Here is a 24,518-nt window from a genome sequence, read left to right on the forward strand (position 1 = left end):
GTTCCCTCCTTTGATTTAGCTCTGGCACCCACCAGACACCTTTGTGGTCTAACTTGGCCCATTAAACTAAAAGCTAGCAGCACGTGGTTTTTTGTTTGGTGGTTGTTGTTGTTTTTCTCCTGGACTGATTTTCTTGTCAGTGATCTGAATTGGCTCAGGGATAGATCCGATAAGGTCCCAAGCTAGCACACAGTAAGCAACAGAAGCATGCAGCTTGGAGCAACCCAGGTGCAGTTAAGGGTAAGGAGAAGCCCGTTTCTCTTTTAGCTGGCTTGCCTCATCTTGCAAAACCACAGCTTTGAAAACTAGGTTTAGCCTCTGTATTAATTTGTCATGTGGGATTTCTATAAAGAATTGATAGCAAGGTTGGTTCTGATAAAATGTACAGGCAGTGAGTGTTTGTGAAATGTGATCTATTAAATGTTGTAGCAGTCTTAAAAGATTCAACGGCAAAGAAACTGTCTAGGCTAGAAGTGTGCTCAACAGGAATGCAAATTGCAAAGAAGCCCTCTGAGAGGGAATAGAAAGAGATGGGTTACACCTTTTGCCTTTAATGGCAGCATAAGTCAACAAAGTTTTGAAGGAACCAAGTAGAGAAAGGGAAAGGCAGAGACCTTTTTATTTCAGAAGGCTTCCCAAGGTGAGCCAGACTCTGAACTAATTGTTGCACTGAAGGTGTCTGCTTGTTAAATATAACTTGGAATAAATGCATTGCTGTCCTAGGGAACTATTGACATGTTTCAAAATGCACTCCAGTGATCTCATGAACTTCCTAGGAGGTAAAGACCACAAATAAACCAATGCTGAACAAACCTGTTAGATGCTGCAAACAAAAATAATGTGTGTATTTCCAGGAGAATGGAAGGAGGATGGGTTTTCCACCAAGTTGTGAAGGTCATTTTAGTGTTCAGTAGCCTGAGGTGTCAAAATAAGGAGACAGATTTCTCTGAATGAATGTTAACTAGTCCTTTCTGACAACTGGCAGTGCATGTCGGTAGCAAATGATGATACTGAGTTACTCAGTGACCTAGAATTTTGGAAGGATATCAAAAATCCTATAAATGTAATTTCGCATTTAAATTAAGCTTACTGAGTTGGCACATTATATGGCTGTCTCATTGAACTGATAAATGGTGAGGTTTCAGATCACGTTTGGGAGTATTTTCAAACTAATAAACTGTGGTTGTCTCTGTTTATTAATTACGCAAAAGTGGTAATTAAATTACAATTGCACGTAATTCTAACTTCTCTTTTTTTTTTTTTTTTTTAGACTAAAATTCTTGGTGTTTTCTTTATTTCATCTCAAGAGTTCCTGTCCAATGCATATGTTTTGGCTGTACTCCTATTTTTTGCCCTTCTGTTGCAAAGGACATTTCTCCAAGCATCATACTATGTTGCTATTGAAACAGGAATTAACTTGAGAGGTGCAATACAGGTAGCCAATATATTAATTAACCTGTTTTCTTACAGTCACACTTGTATTTGTGAATATACAACTGTAGCAGTTCAATTCTGTTACAGCAACTGAAAGAATTCTCCTGAAATAAATTCAATGTACACATTACCATTAAAGATTGCATTAATGTAGACCTAATTTCTCTGTCATCTAAATCTTATTTGATGTTTTTGTAATTACTTACTAATATTTAAATATACTTTGGACAAAGGATAGGTTGAATTTTGAGTGCTTGGAGTAGTGATTTGTTCTATGGGTCATGCCCTAGAATAACCAGGCACTGAAGAGTTTGTAATTACTGAATGTAAGACTGGTAAAATGGAGCCTGTAATTCTTCCATAACCATGAACAGATCAAAGTATGTAGTATACAAAGATCTGTGCCTGAAAGATGAATAAATAAGAGAATTAGGTGTTACGTTACAATGGGATACTGCCAAGTGCACTGGCTGAAATCTATCCTCTGACAGCTTGAAAGCTAACCTTATGTGAACAGGGGTTACCCACTGAACTGCATAGATCCTGTGAGAGTCTTGATATAGCTGGATGCTTCCAATAGCAGCATAATTATTTAATCATCTTTTGATCATACACTTGGAAACAGCTGTCAGCTGCCAGACTTCTGGATTATGTCTGTTGGTTTTCTCTATTAGAGTGAAGTAGAAAATTTCTAAAGAAATAAAAATTTGACCTAAGATATACAAGATACAAAACATATCAAGCAGAAGTGCTGCAACTAACTGAAAAACATGTGGACCACAGCAACTAGAAAATGGTAAAAGGGGAATTGCAAGAAAATGGTGTTACATTCCCATCAGTTTTGTTTAGGAGAAGCTGTGTTCTGTGCACTGTGTATTACATAGAGGCTCAGTTGTACCATTCAAATCAGAAAATTTCTAGCCATCGTTCAGCAGAATTAATGTTAGTGGCAGTCTTATTGCCAGTATTTATAGACAAATTCTTTCTTCCTAAAATTTTTCAGTTTTCTTTAAACCTTTTACCTGTTTTACTCCCTTGTATAAACCTGCACCTTTTCCACATGCCCAATATGACTTTATGCTTCATGAGGGCTGGTTGATATTTACCAGAAGACCCTTAATCAGGGTGCCTCCTATCAGTTAAGTCTCATGACTGTAAAGCATTGTTGGGCAGGCTTTTCCCAAACAAGCTGGTAATAGCACCCCTTCATTACTGCATATTGTGTAATTAAGTTATTTTTGTACATGGTGCCTGGTTCTGTACCGAGGTAACTAATTCAGTATAGAATCAGAGCTGTTAACATTATTTGCCTGTGAACTAATATTTGCAATGGGACTGGGCTTTCTAGCCAATATGTAGCAACATTCTCAGCTAGGAATACGGTTTCGAAGTTGGATGAGGCCTAAATCAATTGCCAGAGAAAAATTAAAAGGATTATGATATATTGACTATTCAATATTTAATATAATGATATAATGTTATTTTATTAGCACTAGTTACAGCAAGTGCACTCCATGGCATAAATTATGGGTATTGTTCTTGGGCCAGTTGGGGGATAAAGGTTTCATTCTCTTGCCAATCGACAGGAATGCAAAAAGGGAGTAATTAGACAACCATTATGTACCTAATTGCACTGTGGTTTTGGTGGGATGACAATAGGATAGTAGCTTAAAATTTCTCATCGTAACACAGAAGAACAAACTTCAGTCTCTTCATTCAAGTTCCTGGGATTTATGGTTTCCCTTAGCATGCCTGCGTTTTAGTTGGAACTAGAAGTCTTATTTTATTTCTCTATACTAACAATTTTTGATCCATCTTCCAGACAAAAATATACAACAAAATTATGCAGCTTTCAACTTCAAACATGTCTATGGGGGAGATGACTGCAGGCCAGATCTGTAACCTGGTTGCCATAGACACAAACCAGCTGATGTGGTTCTTTTTCCTCTGCCCTAACCTTTGGGCTATGCCAGTACAGGTAAGGAGACTGAGCAGTGTGCCTTTTTGTTATTAATGTGCATAAATCTGTAGTGATGGTTTGCTTAGGAATTTTATGAAAGTAAATATACCAAAGAACTTAAAGAACAGATACAAATATCTAGAAACATATGTAACAAACTTCATATTTTTGACAGGACTCTAGGTATTTAAGACTGTGTTACGACACTGATCTTGACTGCTGCCAAACATACTTTGCATTTTTAACAAGAATTTATAGTAGTTTATATTATTCCAGTTCATTTTGCTTCATTTGCTCAGGGGAGTTAACTGGAATATATTACAATCATTTGTCCTCTGAATCCCAGTAGAAGAGGCAAGAGAAACAGTAGTAGATTCAAAGACATGATCATTTAGAGATGGTCCTTTGGACCAAATGGAAGAAAAAAAAAAAAAAACACAACCCAACAACCAGTTTTAATTATTTTCCCTGGATTTGGCTTTTTCCTTAGTGAGGAAAATGCAGGGTAAGTGCAGGCAAAACAGGACCTTCTTCATTGTCAGTGACTGAGTTTTTGAACATGTCTTTTCCTCTTGTGTAGCTTCAATCTTTGGAGAGTATTCTCTGCAAAACCAGATAGTGTCCTCTGCGAGTCATTGCACTTGTGCTGTATGTGTTTGAAACCTGGTATGTTAGTGTATGCTGTCTGGTATCTCCATGGTAATGAGGGATAGATTGCTTCTGAGACTGCAGCAGGACCTGCAGGAAGGAGAAATCTGTCTGAATCTTTTGTAAAACTCCAGCTTACTCCAGTGAGAGTTGTATAAGGTCTTGAGTCAGGATAGTGAGCACCTGGAAGTGTAAACAGTCAACAGTTTACTAGATAATGACTTTTTCTTAAACCGTGCTTTTTTAGCCTGCAGTTTGCATTCACTCTACATGTGTGAGCTATATATCACTATACCCATTACAGTAAAAGATTCAGAGATTACAGTCATATTTTTACAAGTCATAGTGTGCCTGCATTTATACAATAAATGCGTGTATTTCTTTCTTGTGCAGGATTAACTGCATTGGGGTATAGACCACATTTCCTGGAGACACTCATATTTTTTCAATACGGCAGTTCAAAACCTTTGACTTTCTGGAGTTGAAAGAGGCCGATGAATATAGCAATTACCAGCAGATGTTTTTCAGAAAGAGATTTGACTTAGGTTTTTAGCATCAGGATGCTTTCCCTGAAATCATGAAGGGGAAAAAAAAAAAATGGAACCAGTTTATTTTAAAGTGGGGAAGTAGGTGAAAAAAGCAGTAGTCAAGTAACATATGCTAATATTAATTTCTAATTGCAAAAGAGAAGACAAATATAATGAAACGAAACTGATATGAAAAGTGGCTACAAGTTGGCAGTTTGTTAGTACTAATCTTGTTATCAGGCTATTTTTTGTCTATTTACTAGAAGTACCATGCAGTAAGAAGTCAGTGAGTTACATACTGAAAAAATGCTAGGAGGCATTTAGAGGAGTCCACCCCTTTAAAGGTAATATTTAGTGTCCAGTTATCCCCTATGCTTAGTGTCCATTGTAAATATGTTAATAAAACAACCTATATGGGAGGTACCAATGTCATATGGGCTTTTTCCAAGATCACTAGCAGTTCAGTGCAGGGAGAGCTTTAGTGTAACTGAGAATTAAGCCAGTTTCGTTGCATATTCTCTAACAACATTTTGCTCTAATGTGCCAGAAGTCACAGACTCAAAGATTTCATGACAGTCTTATGAAAATATGATTATATTTGCATTAAAATTCATCCTGCAATGCTCTTCAGCAGATCAAGACAATCAGTGTCAGAGTATGCTCCTGTTTTGCGGATGGCGTATGCGTTGCAAGATACAAACCAATGAGTCATGTTGTATGCAAAGTTTTCTCCCAAACACGTTTCTGCAGCATTCATTCAGTACCCTGTTTCATGAGGCAGTGAAAGCAATTACTGGATACTTCAGAGATGGTAAATAAAAAGTTGAACGAGCTTCAGTATTATTTAAAACAGACTTAGTGTTTTTGTAGCTCATCACCTATTAGTATTTCATCATCTGGTGCGAATTTTTTATTTGTCCTTGACTAGAAGACTTAGTCATTGATCACATTTCTATACAGTCCAGATAATTTGAATCCCATCTCTGCTGTGACTGGAGTCAATAGGAACTTGATCATTGCCTTAAGTTACTGTTTGAAGGTAATGAAATCAATGAAAAGGGGCCCAGGGATGCCTGTGAATCGAAAGATGCCCTCGTTAGGTTTGGCTCAAACCCTGAGAGCAAAATGAGACACTGTAAAGGCTTTTCCCCTCTCTGTTTTATAAACACCTGTGTTTGATTCCGTTGTGATCATTTTTTAAAGGTCCGGTGTTCTCATGTCTTGGGTTCATTGGCAGGGATAGTGTACAGTGGTAATGAAAGGACATCTGTCTCTTTCAAAACTGGCCACAAAGCAGTTTCTGTCTGACAGTATTTTCCATCTTCAATTAAAAAAAAAAATGACTAGACAGTAGATTTATTTTTAACAACAAACAGGTATCAGTGAGTTTCTTGTTCGTGATATATTTCTGGCAGATAAGAGCATTTGGGATTTTGATGAAAAGGAAGCAAAATGTTTCATTGCACAGTTGTTTAAAAATATGATCATTACCTTCTCAGAAATACTGAGAGCCTTCCCATCTGTCAGTTACTGTCCTCTAGCAGTTAGAATATTATCGCTTACTGGTTATTCTTGACTGTTGTGTGCATCTGACAAATACGGAATCACTTGCAGAAATGTTTATAGGTTTTGGCAGTTTTCAGATATTTCTATCCATGTACTTCTGTTGAGAATACATTTTTGTCCCACACACGATGAATATATTAAAAAGGCTTTCCCTTATCACAATACAAAAGAGAAGATGCAAATGGGATCATTTTTAATCTATTGAGAACAGAATTTTTATTGCAAAGATTGACCCTTTCAGTAGCCAGGATGGAGAAAACTAGAGCCAAGTGCTAGCAAGTCCCTCCAAATCCAGTTGCCAGAATTTACCCTTGTTTTTGTGAGAAGCTGAGGCTCTGTTGAAACAGCTAGTGTGTCCCATAATGACCTTGGCAATCAACCAGTAGTGGGGTAGCAGTAAAGCAGGGAGTCACTGTTCCATGTTGACTTCGTGTTTTTGAGCATCTGTTAGCTGTACGCTGTTCAGTGCTTTCCTGTATTTTGAGTGCCTGAGTTGTCTGCCCGTGGCGAAGCAGTTGGGAATGAATATCTTGATCTGTAAAGACAATTCCTGTTCTGGAGGGGAGCTCTGCCAGGGCTCTCTGGTGGAGGCCTTGCATGTGTTCATTGGCTTTACACATTGATGAATTTCCTAACTTCACATGGAAGCAGATTGCTCACTCACTCGTTACAGAGAGAGCTTTAAATTACCGTTTAACCTTTGCTCTTACTAGATCTGTACAATAGGGCTTTACTTTCATGATGCCGCATATTTCCTAAATAAATACTGTGACTCATTGTAAGAGTCACATTTTGGTTTAGTTTATCTGCAGATAGTCATCAAAGGATTGTTAAGAAAAAATAGTTTTCTCTGTGTTCTTTTTGAATTCACAAAAATGTTGACATAGAAGTGGGTAAACTATGGACTCTGGTTTTCTTCATGGAAGCACGCAATTCCCATGAATATCTGTGGGAATGGGTGACTGCTGAACTTTGAAATGACGAAAGGTAGTGTTTCTGGGAGGGTTATATGAGTATACAAATGTAGCAAGAGTAGTAGATAATGCTTTAAGGAAATTTTGTAACTTACGTTATTTTTAATTAACTTAAGGGAAACAATATATGAAATTAGTTTTCTATTGCTGTGTCTTGTCTAATTTATTAGCTTATACTATATTTTACATAATAGAGTGTCAATGCTTTAGGTCATTCAGGAGTCAGATGTTAGAATAGTGGTAGTTAACATCGGTAGCTTGCACATCTTGTTTGTTACTTATATTCACTCTTTCTACCCAGGCTCTGACCTGCTCTCTAAATTATCTTTTCAAAGTCAAACTTTTTTTTTAAACTGCTTCACTAGTCTTCTTTAACATTCATTGCCTGTCTGGTACTATGTGTCCTTGAAACAGTTTCTTTCGAGTTTATTGTAGTGTTTATTTGAAGTGGAGGTTCTTACTGATATAATTACTATGTTCCTTTTTTTCTCTTCCGCAATAATGTCATGAACGTTGAAGAAAGTTAACATTTACAAAATATCAGTTGCATTTCTACTGGTATTTCGTATTAATTTTTGTAGTAAGCAAAGAACATTCCTCTGTGGAATTCCAGCGTGTTGTAGACAAGTGGGTTCTGATCAAACTGGGAGAGGTATTTGCTTGTCTTGGTGTAAAAATGCTTAAATGTTGAAGAAGGAAAAAAAAAGTCAAAGCAAATGCATGCTATGTCATCTGGTCAATGGGGAAGAATATTTAATAGCAGCTGTGGAAGGAGTAGCCCAATGTCTTACTTGGAAACATTTTTAAAATAAATTTTATTTTAAGTTTTCTTAAGAATATATTTCCTTTTAAAATAAAGTTACTTTACTTAGGCGTGGGAGTTTTTATAGAAGATAAATAGAAGGGTGTATACAAACCTGTACACCCTTGTCTACTGTTCATCACCGTGGGGATTCCATGAAACAGAAAATCCTAGCTAGCAGTTTTCTAAATCTCTTGCAGTGTGATTCAAGTCACAGAATCCACAAGCTGGGGAGAAACACTCTAGGTGTATTTGATCCTTTGACAGATTATCCTTGCTGATCAAACCACACTGTGGCAGTGATGCAGAGCATATGAGGTTTTGGGCTAGGGTTGGATGCAATGGTTGTTCTTGAATGTGCTGTACAGTTACCCTGTGATTGCTTTTTGTGGTATGTACACAAAGTGAAGTCATCCCAAGTCGTCTTCTCACTTTTTCTTCCAACAGATAATTGTAGGAGTTCTTCTGCTCTACTATCTTCTAGGAATCAGTGCCTTAATTGGAGCAGCAGTAATCATAGTACTTGCACCTGTTCAGTACTTTGTAGCAACAAAACTGTCACAGGCCCAGAGAAGCACATTGGTAAGTGTCTTCACACTCACACATGATATTAACATCATCTCTGATATTTATGCATTGGCCTGTATTTAGAATTGCAAAGCTATAAAAGCCAAATTACAAAGCCATAAACTGATTCTCAAACACTTGATGATGCTCAAGAATGTCAAATGCAAGACTGTGTAAACATGATAAGCTTAAGCAGTAAAGATACAATTTGTCCTGGGGTTTATATTTTTCAGCCAGTGTGTGTTTCCTTAACAGGAAAAAACTTAAGATCTTTCTAACTTGCAAGTGTAAATGGTCAGTAGTCTTTGACTAAAATGGCCATGTGCAGCCAAATGATGCAGAAATAAATGAGTCATGCAGGGCAATCTGTCCAAGTAAGTATGAAGTAGGAAAGCTGCATCTGACCTCAGATCACAGATACATCACAGATGTGGAAATCTGTGGAAGTGGCTCATTTAATAACTCTGGATGGTCTAGCTCTCCCACAGTATGCTGGTGAACTTTGAGGTCTACTAAGTCATGAGTTGTTTCTTGATCCCTCACTTGACTTGTCTATAATTTGTCAGAATTGCCTGTAGCAGTGCTGAGAAAGTTGCCTTGCCCAGCTGCTCTGAACCTTTTCTTCACACTCAGCAATTGTTACACTGCCCAGGAAGCTGTAGGAACCTGTAATGATGCTGGACAGCAGGATTTGCTTGTTGAAATCTCTTCTTACACAGATCATGGGTGGTAATGTGAAATTTGTGCACCTTCCTGGGGGCAAAGTATTGCCTTCACATCAACAGTATACACCCTTCTAGACATTTAGACAGCATTCATCCTTGTAGCATCCAAGCAGACAGTCAGCATCGCCTAGAAATTCCTGTAGATGGGAGCGGTGCATTTTGGTTGGACTGTCTCTGCTCTGCAGTAAAGCGCAGCACAAAGATCATTGAATTAACCTGAAAACTAGAAGGAGGATCACTTCACCAGTGCTCTGTAGTGCCAGAGCCAACTGTCCCTGCACAGTCGAGGCTCCCTATAGGGTCCCAGTTTCTTGCTATTGCAGCCTTGCTGCTTTGGCACCTGACACCATTGTTTCCACGTCATGGTGACTGGGGTGGAGCAGTGTGTCCAGTTGTACCTTGTCTGCTTGTTCTGATCTCTTCTGTACATATTGAGTGTGCCTATTGAAAATCAATGTGCTGAGCAGTAGAAGTCATGAGAGGCTTCTTTGCAAGTGATCAGAAAGCCGACAGGAATAAAATTTTCAGTATAAGGTATGTGATTTAGAAGGAGGTGATTACAGACCTACTGGCTTTTCACTCAGTCTCCTGCCTTTGCAAGGTGAGATTCAACAAAGAAGTCTAACCCTCGCAAAAAACATCAAAGCATCTTGAATGGACAGAGCATCTCTCCGTAGTAGAGAATGCCTGACTGATTACAAGGGGCTGCATGCAATTTTTGTGTGATCCTTAAGTTTAAGGGCCAGGTGCTCTTTAACTAAATGTGTATGTAAATGTTGCAGGAGTACTCCAATGAGAGACTGAAGAAAACAAATGAGATGCTTCGAGGCATTAAGCTCCTTAAACTCTATGCTTGGGAACACATCTTTCACAGCAGTGTAGAAGAAACCAGACAAAAAGAAATGACTAGCCTAAAGTCGTTTGCCCTTTATACCTCCATATCCAGTAAGTCTTCTCCCTCATTCTAATCCACTGTTCAGCTGAAGTGCCACTGCATTATTAGGTGCTAATGAGTTTACCATTTCTCTGTTGCGATTGTTTGTTGCTCTAGGCTCTGATTCCATACTTCTCACTTTCCATTTAGTCAGACGTTCCATTTAATTCAGTAGAATTTTGCCTGTATAGGAAATATGCCTAAAAGAGAAGGTCAGATTAATGTTTCATAGTATTAGCTTTCTCAAGAGAAGCTTTTAAGGGACAAGTGTTTCACAGGCTAGCTCCACCCAGCAATATTCTCCTCTATGACATAGCATTCAGGAAGAAGCCCTTGCTGATATTTATCTTTTTACCCTCCTCCTGCATTTTGCACAATACTATATATCACGATATCATGTGATGGGAAATGTCTTTGCGTTGAAGCTCCAACAGATGGTACTTACAACTTATTACTCAAAATTTGGATTTCTTATGAAAACAAGTGATTTTTAAGGCCATTACTATGTACTAGAAAGGAAAATATGACAGTGCTGGCAATTTCATCTTTCCAAAACCAGATTTCTTCTTTTGTCTCATTTCAAGCTGCTTCAAGGCATTTATCTTCCCTTTTAAAAACATCTAAGGCCAGTTGAACTCTGTAATTCAGCAGATCGTATGCAACACCTCTATAGTTTCTATTGTAGTACTTCGGAAATAATTAGTCAAGTCATACTGAAGAATACTGTTGATATATTCTGTAAGTTATTAATGCACTGGAAACTTTAGCAAGAAGTATCAAATGCTACAAGCTACCTGTACAAATACCTTCTAGACTAATAAAAGAGATTTTTCCTTAGAAGAGTAACTTCCAGTCTGGGTAGTATTATTTGATTACATTTGCCCAAGAGGTGCGTAGTTGACTTTCTTTCCTGCCAAACAGTCACATGAGTAATGTACTCTGAGGGCAAGATCCTGTACCCACTGAATTTGACTGAGATTGAGGTTTTCATTGACCTCTGAGACCAGATTTTCTCTCTGGGGAACCTGAGCTTTCTGTGCTTGTAGAGTAGTTTGCGTTTCAGCATAAAAGAGAATTTAGCTGAAGTAGATTATATGACTGTAAACTCTGTTCTACACCCAGATCAGGGTAGGTGGGCTCCTTTTGTTTGCAGGGCTTCACATTGCATTGAAGTCTATTTATAGTCAAGGCCACAGGTTTAGCTATAGGACTGAAGGAGCTGTACAGTCTTATTTGTTTTTTAAATCCTCAGATTTTCATTTGTAACAGCTAGGAAAACTGTACTGAATATTCTGTAAAGAAATAGTGACATGATAAATAAGAAACAGTATTATTCCACACAATTCTGAATACATACTATTTGAAACTATTGAAATATTCAATGTTTACATTTGCATTTTTATTTTTACTTTGTAATATTTATGTGTCTGTAAGACACCATAGATTAGTTTTTCAGCTGGGGTAAACCAGTACTAATTTATTATGCCAATATTGCATATCATTTTGGCTTTTAAAGGTTTTCTCTAATTTCAGCCTAGGAGTTCTTTGCACCCTTTTGTCTGTAGCAGAAGATTCACTGGTTCTTACAAACTTGCATGTTAGCAGATTAGCGTAGAGATTATAAATACAGGAGAACTTGCTGTTATTATTATCATAAGTATAAATGGAGTGATAGGCATAATCAGCACAAAGTGTGCTTGCTGATATAATAGTGAACTTAAGATTTCATTTTTGTGATTAAGATAATGGCAGAAGGTGACCAAGATTTTGCAGGAAGGCAGACGTCCTAGAAGAGTAAGAAAACAGGAGAACTTTATGTATTTTTAAGTGCCATTTTGAATGGGCTTTGGAAGTCTTTTCTAAGTATATTTAGCTATTAGCATGAATGGAAGAATGTGGTTGGATCTGCTTTTATTCATGAGGAACAGATTTGCATTTGATTACAGAAAATATACCTACAAATTTCAGAGCAGCGTTTCAGAGCAGACCACAAGAAAATTCCATTTCAAGACAGAGTGAAATTTGGATCTCATCTGCCTCACACTTGTGCCTGGATATAGTTTGTAGGTGTATAAATTGTTTGTACGTACTTAAAAAGCTGTTATAGAAATTAGCCATCATTTTAATGAAATGTACCCATCAGAATCAAAACTGGATTACAAAGTTGATAGTGATAACCTTTCGAGTTTCAACAGTGTATTCTTTAACTGTGGCCAAGAAGACTTTCATTTTTTTGCAGTTATTATTATCTTATGTTCAGCTTTGTAGGTTTATGTATAATGTATTCAGGAAAGGCAGAGAAAGCAAGGAATGGTTTTCCTATTTCTGTGAATTTTTGTCTAATCTGTCAGAAAGTAAGTAAATCCAGGCTTTCTCACAGGAAATTGACAGTAGTTACTATTCTAAACAGTTCATGTAGCTTATAGTTTTTGCTAGTTTTCTATCTGTCTTTTCTAGTAACAAAGTACTTTGGACAGAATCTAATTGGGGAAAAAAAAATCTTAGCTGCAAAATAAATCCATTTTAGAAATCATTTTATTATACTAGACACTTCCATAATTGAAAACAAACAAACAAAAAACTAACAAACCAGAAATTCCAGTGGCTCAATAAGCATTTGTTTACTTAAAATAAGATGTCCTTGGATGTGCCTGTGATCTCTCATAACAGCAAGATTCGGATCAGCTTCTGGGGAGCCACCAACTGACCCATGCTGTCATAACCACAGCAGTCTTTGCCAGCCCTACAGTATGTTTAATCCCTCCAACTTCACCTTTAGAAGGTATAATCTCATACTGCCAGCAGAAGAGCAGGGTCCTTCTCTTGACAAGTTTATCAGCTTTGGTAGTTTCTCTTATTTGATACATACATAAAAGAGAAATCATGTACTGCAGCAGCCTCAAAGGCAAACCACAAATACAAGGATTTAATAGAATTAAGAATTCCACAGGTACAGGCAGCAAGTTTTACTTTTTATTTTCCAGTCTTCCTATGTTGTAACTACTTCAAGCTTATCCAAAGTGTGACAACTCTGCAGGAGAAACTGCTTTGTATTCCAACACAGAAAAGAACATTTTTTCTCAGAAAATTATTAACATTTTTCTAAGGTGGGTAGTAAACTATGAATTTCTAGGCTTTAATACGTTTGTCATTCATAGAATGGCTCGGGTTGGAAGGGACCTTAAAGATCGTCTAACTCCAAGCCCCCTGCCGTGGGCAGGAATGCCACCCACTAGGTCAGGTTGGCCAAGGTCCCACCCAGCCTGGCTTTGAACACCTCCAGGATGGGGCATCCACGGCTTCTCTGGGCAACCTGTTCCAGTGCCTCGCTACTCTTACAGTGAAGAATTTCCTCCTAATGTCTAGTCTAAATCTATCCTTTTTTTAGTTTAAGATCATTCCCCCTTGTCTTATCATCATATACCCGAGTAAAGAGTCATTCTACATCTTTTTTATAAGACCCCTTTAAGTATTGAAAGGTCACAATGGGGTCTACCCAGAGCCTTCTTTTCTCCAGGCTGAACATCCCCAGATCTCTCAGCCTTGAAAGCTTTCAAAAGCTAAGCTTTTACCTCAGGAATCTATGTATAAATACACCTATGTTTTCAGTCCCATCCATCAAGGAATTAGAGCTACATGAAATAACACACCTATTTTATTTATGCTTGAGTAGAGTTTACAACTACACTACAGGATTTATTAATAATATTCTAAACGTAGGAAGAAGGAGTCTCTGACAGTATGTTAAGTTATTCGTGGAGTTTGTGCCCAGAAAAGGATGGTCATACATTCCACTAGAAGTATTTGTGGGTCAAATGATGGCACTCCACTTCAGATGAAGAAACTGGCAAGTGCTTTTCCTGCCTGAACTTTGGCTATACCTGACAGCAAAAAGGGACAAGCAAAGATGTTTCATTTGTTTGTTTTAAAAAGTGACTAGCCTCTTTCTTTTCTGTTAAACATGTACTAATCTCTTAATTCTGTCTTATCTACAGATTCTGTAGTCTTTCTCTGTATTGTTTACTTCATGGAATAAAATTGAGCAAAGGTCAAAACGAAAGGGTGGATGGTTAAATAATATTCTCACGATGTGACAGAGTGGACAGCAGTGTGGGACAGGATCATAGTTCCGGTTCTGAGTCAGGCTCCTACAGGGGTAGCTGTTTATTATTGTGTTGTCAACCCATATTCCTGCCCCATCTCAAAGAGATCCCTATATACAAATTTTATTTGCTTCCTTCTCCCCCTCCATCTGTTTAATAAACTTGAAATGCAATAGTGTATGAAGAGCTATAGTAGCGGAATCCAGGGCACCATAACAAATGCTGTTCAAGGTCAGGGAGGAAACTGGTTTGTTGTTTGCATTTTAGTAACTCAAGGCCCAGCTGAAATCAAAGCTCTGTCACACTTACGAGTTAAAACCTGTATCGGTCTCCTGAAGATAATCATAATCTAAGTAGCCAAGCCTGATAAAGCAAGTGTTATTATGCCTAACTAAACAGAATAAACCACCTAGTTTAACTTTCTATAGCCTTAGCGTGTAGAAGCGCAAGGTCTTGCACAGGTTCCCAGCTTGAAGTATGCTCAGAGTTTCAGCCTTCTGAGCTGATGTGCTTAGACTGATACCTAGTTAGCAGTTTGAATCAGCTACCTTAAAACTAGCCTAAATGTGGCTATTTCACAATCTGTTAGGTCCTTCTAACAAAATAAGTCACTTGCACAAGGTCAAAAAATAACTTGGTGGAAACTGATGTGCAAGCCCCTGAAACTTTGCCCTTACCACAAGCCCATCTTCTATTCCTTAGCTGAACTGGACTCTAGCTCCATCTCTGTAACTGTGGATCCACTTTCTCTTCTGGAATAAACAGTCCAAACCTTTTCTTTTCAGCTTCAGTATGACTACCTCCACACAAAAAGCTGCTTAGAAGCAGCTTTTACTGTGAAACTAGGGGTAGCAGTAACCAGGAGCCTTGACTGTGACCTTGAGATTTTAATGAGTGAAATGTACACCACTTGTCATACCACGGTTGCACAAACTCTACCAGAAAAACAACAACATCAAAAGCATATATCGAGTAAATTCTCCATAAGAATAAACTGTCATTGATCCAGTGCTGCACTACAGAGATGCCAATATTTCACTGCCCTTCGATCTGCATCCCCAGACCTGAGAGTGCCACAAAGCCGTGCGCTTCAGAAGTGGTGTCACATAAGTAGGTCACAACTTGACGTATATGCTAGTGGCTCTCCCAGGAGCTCTTGCCATGAGATGGGTCGGAGCTGGATGTGCAGCCACACACAGGGCATGACCTGTACAGCCACTGCTGGATCTCCCTTCCTCTCATTGTCAGGCGTTCAAGTTGTCTGCCAGACCTCGTATCAGCTCAGCATTTTTGTCCGCCACGAGACAGAGACCTGCAAGTGCCCCATGCCTGATCTGTATGTGAGCTGAGCACACTTTAAAATGCATAGATTGGTCATCTCTTCTAGGGTGCATTGCTGGGTTCTGTGTAACTGAAGAGAAGTTGGGTTTTGAGGTAACTGGAGAATCAAACTGTAGGTATTTAAAAGAATGCTGTGTGTAAATAGTTGTGCATTTTTGCTATGTTAAGCATAGAAAATACCATTATAAGACAGTGCTAGTTAGTAGTATTTTAGTCTTTATCTTGGCTGAATGGAAATTGTGTCTAAATGTTCCTACATGTTTTCCTTCACAGTCTTTATGAATGCAGCAATACCAATTGCAGCTGTACTTATAGTAAGTATGGACTTTTCTAAGTAATTTTAATTACAACCATGCTTTCAAGTGTAAGTGATGTGGAAATGAGGAAGAAGAAGGAAGGTATGGAAAGCTCCTGCACATTTGCAATTCCTCTGGGAGAGAGTGGAAAATGCCCACTTGTTGTCTGTGACCAGAAGCAGCAAGGAGTATGAAGCACTCCTCCAGACTGTTAAGAGAACAAAAATTACAGTTCTTAAATAAGAGGCATTACATGAAATGCTTGTGAAATACAAAGTCTTTGTGCATTTCCTTTATGGCTAAATGCTGATGATAACGTCTGTATCTTTGTAGACATTTGTGGTCCATGCTCATCTGACAAGAAAGGCTGACTTCTCCCCATCTGTGGCATTTGCCTCCATCTCCCTGTTTCACATTCTTGTGTCTCCGTTGTTCCTGCTCTCCAGTGTGGTTAGATCCACTGTCAAAGCATTAGTAAGGTGAGAACTGTAAAATGAATGTCTTTGTTCCCATCTCTCTGACTTTTGAAGCTATGGCTATTGTTCCGTCATCCAATTATAAGTTAAGAAATAACATGGCAACTATTTATCAGTGGTTTTGTAATTTGCTTCCCTACCTTTTGCCTTTTGTGGTGCCCTTGGTTGTAGCATGCAGGCCAGTTTCTTTGCTGGTGCAGTTGTCACAAGCAACGTTTTATGGCCTATGGTTACTGCTTCATTATGTGGAATGGGCTGAGATGTGCCAGTACCACATGCAACGTGTATGTGGTAACAGAAAAAGGAGGTGAAAGCTTACTGAAGGTTTCATTTTGTAAATTACCCAAATGTTTCCACCCACATGAAGCATGTAGAAAGGAAAAAGATAATCCCAGAAGGACCTGTATTTCAGTGTGTATCACTTGGGCAGTGCTCTCCCACCACCTGTCTATGTGAGAGGTGGCCTCTTGGTCAAAAGTTAGACTTAAAAAACAAAATCAAAAACAACAACAGAAGCCAAACCACAACACTGTAGACACAAAAATTCCAATGTTAAGTGTAGGAGTAAGCTAATGACTAAATGTCTCTTCCAGACTGGATGAATTTTGACTCTCTTACGAGCACATTAGCCTGCGCATTCAAAACCTGAAATAATAACCAGTACTTGAGTCTTTTTTTGGTAGCACTTGTGTTTTACTGGGAGTTTTTCTTTGAATATCAGCAAATCTGTGTTTAAAAAAGAAAAAAAAACATAACTCCTAATACTTCTGTTATTCAGTGTAACTCTACACGACTGATAAGGAATGAGGAGAGAATATGGGCTTCTTACTTTATTATACATCTGTGTGATCTCAAATATAGCTTGTCTAAAAGCTTGTCTAAAGTATGGGGCAGATAGCTGTATTAATTGCCTAGCTTAATTGCCTTTGTGTCACTTTGGAGATGTAAAGGAGACTACAGCAGGAAGCTGATATTGCCCTCACTATTTAGAAATTCCCTGACGGTGCAAAGTCACAGCTGCATCCTCTCTCCTAACATGTGTGAAACCTGAGAGCATCAGTGGCTGGCAGGAAACGTTTTGCAGGCACTGTGGTGGTCCCTAGAGCCATGGCAAATTGTCAGGCTAAGATTGCAGCCAGTAAAGTATCTGGGGGCCGATACTGGTGATGGGCATTTATTTTGGCTTGTGTAAGGATTTTTTTGTCAACCAGTTCTGTGCCTGTTAATGCCACAGTATCAATGCTTAATCAATTAGTATCAACCAAGTATTAATTGTTGCTAGCCATGAGTGATTCCGCAGTTACTTTCTTGTAAGCAGGCTATTGCCCTGGCATTTGGAATGCAGGCAGGAGCCACCTAGTTGAATCTGTGTGACAAAACTGACAAAAGCCCTGTCTTCTTGGCTATCCGTATCTGAGTAGTTCACTTAGTGTTCCAGAGTGCATAGCTCCCAAGTGCTACTGGTGCTGCTCTGCATGGGTCTTCTGCGTACCCCAAACTTCAGTGCAGTCCTCTGGAAGCACGTGTCAGATATTTTCAACCTATGCAAACACATGCTTGCTTAAACAGTTTGGTAAATGTGAAAAAGCAAACAGATACTAAAAAGCTGTGTTTGTGCCAGTTGAGTACAATTAATGTTATACCTGTTGTTACACCTTGCTGCTAATAACTAGCTGATCAATAAGATCAGATAAAGGTAATCTAACTTTAAAAAGCCATAATTTAGCTTTTCTTAGGCTGAGATATTCTAATTGGTTTTAGCAAGCATACAATGCAACTTATCCTGTGCTGACAGAAAGGAACCAGCTAAGTGAAGCAGGAGATAAACCAGAAGCGGAACCCGCATGTAAAAGGATGTTGAGAGTGTGTTACTGGCTTTGCATCTCAGGCACTTCACAATCACTGCTCTGTTAATGTTGGCCAGAATCTCTGATGCCAGCTGCTCATAAAGAGAAGAATCTCTACAAATAAACTTGTCAGTATCTTTTTATCCTTACATATGTGCCCAATTGCAAAGTATCATCATGGATTGCCATTGACGCTATTGGAACAACGGTGTGATTCTTTCCAGTGATAGAAGAGACTTAAAGCTTATGTTCCACATAGGGCCACTACAAAATTTCCAAGTTATGGGGTCAGGGTGTTCACTTCCGATTGAGGGAGGGAACTGCTGAGAAGTCTTTAGGAAGGTAAGAAATTCTATTCTCTCTGAAAAGTACTTTTAGTACATATTTGTGCTACTGAAAATTTAAGCAGCCAATTGATGTATTTCTTAAATGTGAGGTCTTCAAGGACAAAGACTACAGTGTACAATTTCCCATCAGCAAAGGTCAAGTAGCGAGGGTGGCATTATATATTTTACTGGCTTTAATATGAAACTGCTTTTTCAGTCAGCTGTGCAAATAACTGTGTTTTAATCAATACCTCTAGTGGGTGAGTTAAAAATAAGTTCCTCAGTGGAAATATTGGAATTCTGGTGAAATTGCTGTGTCAGCTACAGTTCTGCAGAGAACATACTTTTTTTTTTTATTACTATTTTTTAAGAGTGTAGAATGGTGTGACACCCTGAAGTGTGAGTTGATGCCTCTTACAAACAGTTCTCTCTCACAGCTGTAAGTCACTGCATTCCTTCAGTAATAGCCACAGGAGCAGCAATATTAGATTTAAGCAGAGAATAAGGCAGAGCGCTTGCAGAGAAAAGTCTTGGCATTTAGAGTACAGCCACCTTGCTACACAACCAGAGAGCACAAATCAATCTATCCAGTGGCTTAATAAAGACCCGGTCTTGTTTAGATATGCATGGTGCAAGAATATGTTGGCTGTCTTTTCTTCTTCCTTTTCTAGATTCTGGAGCAGATACATAGAAGACTTCTGTATCTGCTCTTTACAACTTCAGAGCAATTATTCAAATGTCAGTGTAGTTTGCCTGTAAAGAACGTAGGTGCAGCTGCATCCCAATCCCGTGTAGGCAATGGCTAAACCATCATTTGGTCCATTTAAAGACACTCAAAATGTTCTGTTAAACATCTGGCTCATTGAACAAAGAAAGTCAAGATCGTTCCTAGCCCCATGGTCTAGAGCTTTGTGCAAATAGGTAAGAGTATCTCTGAGGCTTCTAGTTTCTTCTTTTGGTATAACAGACCGTCACATTAAAAATTTGTGGTCCAACATTGGGCCTGAATTACTTATTACTCCTCTTGTCCCATCCCAAATAGTTACTCCCCCTCTTTATTTACTTAGATTGTAATTCATTCTCTCGGCAAATCCACCCACAGTGGATTGACAGAAAACCTGTAGAACCAATTCTTCCCTAGGAAAGCCCCTGCTGCCCTCAGTCTCTACTTACAATGCCTTGGTCCAAGCACTGCTTTTGCACCAGTAGAGCATCCTATGAGGCTCTCAGAAGAAACTAAATCTCCTTCTGAAGAAGGAATCCCCAGTAGAGGAAAATAAATGCTGATTTTTTTAACTTGCATACCAACAGGTAGGCAGATTGCACTATGCTGCAGTGGCATATGTTGCCTGTTGCTCTCCAATTATCCGAAGGCTATATATTGAAATCAGTTATTTCAGTCATCCTCTATAAATTTATTTTTTTAAATTTTTTTGTAGTTTTGAATACTGATAGTTAACTTATTTGCAGCTAATTGAGCCTCTTTGACACTAAGTTCAATGTTCAACCCACTTTACAAATTTTAGTTGCTTGCCCTGTGAGTAGATTAGACATAAATTTTATAAAGTCAGGTAAAGAGATGAAAATGTTGTTATGCTCTGTTAAATATCATAAAACAGACACATTATCTCTTAGCTAATTAAATGTAAACAGCTTGGGAAGATTTTATATGTTCTTCTTTGGGGCTGCTGTTAGCATTCCTTTTCTATCTCATGTGTTGAATGCTTTATGTTAAGGTATACTCCTTTTTCATGTTATCTCATACACTTTATATTCTTTGTAAGGGATTGATTTCAGCTCAGGGTGTAAAGATTTCTTCAGACTCCTAGTGTTTGTTCAGAAGAAATGGCTGTGCAGTATTTTGGTAACGTAAATGACATTAATTCTACTTCTGCACATGGCTTCAAAACCAGCTACGGCTGGGGATAGTCTTTGTCACACCAAATACCTGAAAAAATCTTGTGTAATTTGTCTGTTGGCATCACAAGAGGAAAGACCTGAGAAGCACCTGCATAAACCATTGAAGAATCATAGTCCTTAGTAGGCAACAGAGCACGTTTTGTCAACTTCCATGCAGTGACATCTCATGGAATATTTTCATAGGCCTGGATGGAAAACATAGGCCAAAATGGAAACAGATAAACCACACAGCAGACAATGGCTGAAGTAGTAGAAGGGATTCTCCGTAATAAACATTGCAGTGAACAAAAGTTTTGCATTCTGGATTGAGCTGTAATTCTTTTTCCCTCTCAGTGTGCAGAAACTGAGTGAATTCCTGTCAAGTGAAGAGATTGGAGAAGAGCATGATAAATGTCCAGAGCTAAGAAGTGCAGATAATCACAGCAAATACCAGGCAGTGGTAAGTAATAATGTTTAATTGCAGGTGAAGTGGGTAGTCATTTGTACCCAGAGTAGTTTTTCTGCTTTTTTACTTCCTACTGATTATTTTGTGCAATTGCAAAAACTCATTTCAGTACCCTGTACTACATAGGTGATAACATGATTGCTCATGTTTAGGGCACTTTGCTTGTACTGCCACCACTTACTGTGTATTTGTGTCTTTCTGATTTTTCACAGCCACTCAAAGTTGTTAACCGCAAGAGGCCTGCCAGGGAGGACTGGAACAATTACAGCTCTCATATGAGAAGACCGATTAATATCACAGAAGCAGATGATTTTTGTGTAAAGGTGATATGAAGGTCACTCTAATAACAGTTACTATAGCTCATTAATAGTCACTTTTGTATTCTGATAGCTGAGTTTCAAATTCAAGAACCAACTTTTGATGTGAAGCTGTCAGACACTTGTACCAAAGATTAATCTCACCTTTCTCTCTATGCTTTCCATTCTCAGAACTGCCTGCTGGCCTTTATATTGTGATTAGTTATGTATATCCCTCTAGATTTCACTCAGCAAATTAACATTGGCACTGTTTACATTATTAGCCCTGTTTTCATGACAAGAATTTCCAACTTCTTTGAGGAAAAGTTAAAATTGTCCATGCCAGTTGGAAGACTGATACTTTTAATTATCTATAGAAATGGCCAGAAATAATAAAAATCCTGATGGTTGTTATACAGATGACACTGTTTATTTAGGAAGTCTCCTATTACATTTGCATTTCTGGCACAAAAGAATGAATAATTCGGTTTCTTGGGTCCAAGTAGGACAACTGGTTAGTGCTTTCAGGGTTCTTTGGAGGCTTTTGTCTGACATCCTGCTTTGGTGCAGGAAAGCGTAAGGAATATTGCTGTTGGGTGGGGAGGAGGAATAGACAGGTAGATCAAAAGATCAGCCTGGAGTGATGACAAAGGAGGGCCAGAGGAGTAAGCTCTGAGAGGATAGTACTTTTAAGATCTTGAATAGCTGAGGACCAGATATAATCTTTGGCTCCATCTGCTGACATCATTGTCACAGGCTGCACTTGGGGCCAGGAATTCTGCAGTTATTGAGTGCTGTCTGTCTGCAGCTTATTGCCCATGAGGGGGCACTTTTTGAGAGGGGATTCTCTGGCTGGTTTCGTTAATCTAGAGGGAGCAGTGCAATGTTTTCTTCTGCTTATTTTTTCAAGTTTGTTTGTTTGTTTGTTTTTTCCAAGATAAAGCCATCGTTTTTTCTCCAGTGGAAGTTAGCTCCAGGGTAGGATAGAAGTGTCCCATTCCACTCTTTTCTCATATCAAAAAATGTTGTACCTTATGTTGCTGGAAGGCTTTGAGAGCTTCAGTGCTTCTGAAAAAGTGAGAGAATAGAGTGCTGTATAAATACAGATCTGTAAAATTGTCTCCTCTCCCATTTTTCACAGTATCCAGTGGAAATCTCCAGTTAAAATCCTAAACAGACTTGTGTCTTGTTGGTAGTCTTTTTAAATAAAAAGATTGCTTATATCCAAAGAAGACTACATCATCTGAGAATCATATCAGAAATATAAAGGAAAATATTGTAATAGGCAGCAACATGCAGTTTTTGAGGACAATTCCGCAAATCAACTCAGAATGCAGACCATATAATTGTGTTATATGCTACAATGTGTCTAGACTGACATTCAGTGCTTTGCAGAGTGCAAACCATGGTCCTGTATGTAATTTAGTCATCATTTCACTTATTTCATGTGCCCACCTTACGAATGACAAAACAAACCCTAAATAGCAACTTTTTCTCCCTTTTCCACAATTATCTTATTGCTGTGCTTTCTTGAGTTCAGAGATTGTTGCACAGGAGAATACAGACCTCTAGAAAATCAGTCACTTGAAAATCTGTTTCCTTCACTGAGTAAAGGCTAACTGTTCTGATGCTCAGTATAATGTAAGCAATAGATGTGTCTTTGTACATTGAAAAAAAAGAAGTCAGTCTAAAGCTGGTTTTCTGTTTCGTATTTCTCTCCATCTTGGCATAGATCACAAATGGATTTTTCACTTGGACGCCTGAAGGTCCTCCAGCATTGTCCAACATTGATATCCGAATCCCTCAAGGTACAAAATGACATCAGATATACAGAGTAAGATGTTTTTTCATGAGCATTTGGAAAATCCAAAGCTTATGTATGTTCCCCTCTCTTGCAGGTCAGCTAACGATGATTGTAGGACAGGTTGGCTGTGGTAAGTCATCTCTCTTGCTAGCCATACTTGGTGAGATGCAGAAGATCTCTGGCAACATATTCTGGAGCAGGTAGTACTATTTAAAAATTCAAACTTGAGTTGAGTAGTAATGCACAAAAGACCAAAAATCTGTCCTGGGAACCTGGTTTTGGAATCCAGGATTTTATAGGTGCACAGGCAAGAGGAAAAAAACTTGCCCTAATAGTAGGAGAGCACATCAGAAAGAACCCCCAGCCAGGGTCAAATGAGCCATCCATTCCTCTTGGTGGAATAGATGGGCATTCGGCACTCCAGCAAAATTACGTGCATGAAATCATACTTCAGAAACAGAATTAATTATCTGAAATGTTGTGCTGCTACAGAATGGCATTTCTACTTTAAGGCTTGAGCAGCAAGACTTTGAAAAGCACTGTTAAGAGGCACTGGCTGACTAGGAGTAGTCCTTGGCTGTGCCTCTAGATGTGCACTCCATCCCAGCACAGGTCTAATGCGTGAGAAATGGAGAACATTTTATAAGTGGCAGTGATCTCAGGATATAACCCCCAGTATCATCCTGCTTAATTTGACAAGAGGGAGATAGTCACGTCCTTCTCTCCTTCCTCAAGGGGACACAGCAGCTGTGCTCCAACATACAGATATAGCCTATACTTCTGTCTAACTTTTGTCCTGGCCATGAAGGGAGGAAAAATGCTACTAAACTCCAACAGCTGTGCTGCTAGGGCTTGCTCTTTTAACCCTTACACTAAATGACAGATTGTATAATGTATTGCGACTCCTGTATGTATTTTCTGGTAATTGCTGTCATCTCTAGCCCATTGTCTGATCTTTACCTTTTGGTATACAATTATTTGTCGATAAAGCTTGACAAATTGCAGAATAATCTGCGATTTATGGGTAATCTGCAATTATTTGTTGGTAAAGCTTGACGAAGTGCAGAAGAATCTAGAGAGAGAATTTTATTTCCAAATGAATGGGAAAGAAGGAATGGCAACAATACAACCCTTAGTTACTCTGATGGACAGAGGGGTATTGTCACCTAATGTTTTCTGCACTGATTTTGAAACAATTATCAAAAAAATTCCTTGAGTGCTTGTAAAGATATTATTTATATTCAGCCTTCATGCCTAAGTTGGTCACCCAGCTCAGAACTTCACACAGTTTACTAGTACGAGGGAGGAGGGTCCCCCGTTTTATAGGTGGGGGAAATGAAACATAGGAAGGTGACCCTTTTGGCTTGTGAGAGAGAAGAACAGATGCCAAAGTTCTGGAATATGGTGATGTACCCATCAAAACAAACGTCCCTAAACAGAAAATCAGAATATGGCTGGAATAGGAATAATAGGAACAGTACAGAATCCCTGCAGCCTTATTAAGTGAACTAATTTCATTTCCGCAAG

At 38.6% G+C, this 24,518-nt stretch overlaps 1 protein-coding gene across 1 annotated transcript in view; it reads left to right on the forward strand.

Annotated features, from left to right (window-relative positions):
• ABCC8 (ATP binding cassette subfamily C member 8) overlaps positions 1-24,518 on the forward strand; it is a 76,861-nt gene that overhangs the window by 17,446 nt on the left and 34,897 nt on the right. Inside the window, exons 7-16 of the mRNA XM_040558870.1 lie at positions 1,271-1,435; positions 3,257-3,412; positions 8,359-8,493; positions 9,986-10,148; positions 15,855-15,895; positions 16,211-16,356; positions 20,780-20,885; positions 21,104-21,214; positions 22,920-22,995; positions 23,086-23,191. Of these exons, the coding sequence (XP_040414804.1) occupies positions 1,271-1,435; positions 3,257-3,412; positions 8,359-8,493; positions 9,986-10,148; positions 15,855-15,895; positions 16,211-16,356; positions 20,780-20,885; positions 21,104-21,214; positions 22,920-22,995; positions 23,086-23,191 (1,205 nt within the window). The remainder of the gene's footprint in view (positions 1-1,270; positions 1,436-3,256; positions 3,413-8,358; positions 8,494-9,985; positions 10,149-15,854; positions 15,896-16,210; positions 16,357-20,779; positions 20,886-21,103; positions 21,215-22,919; positions 22,996-23,085; positions 23,192-24,518) is intronic.

Source organism: Cygnus olor, chromosome 5, assembly GCF_009769625.2.
Source record: "Cygnus olor isolate bCygOlo1 chromosome 5, bCygOlo1.pri.v2, whole genome shotgun sequence".
Taxonomy (NCBI): Eukaryota; Metazoa; Chordata; class Aves; order Anseriformes; family Anatidae; genus Cygnus; species Cygnus olor.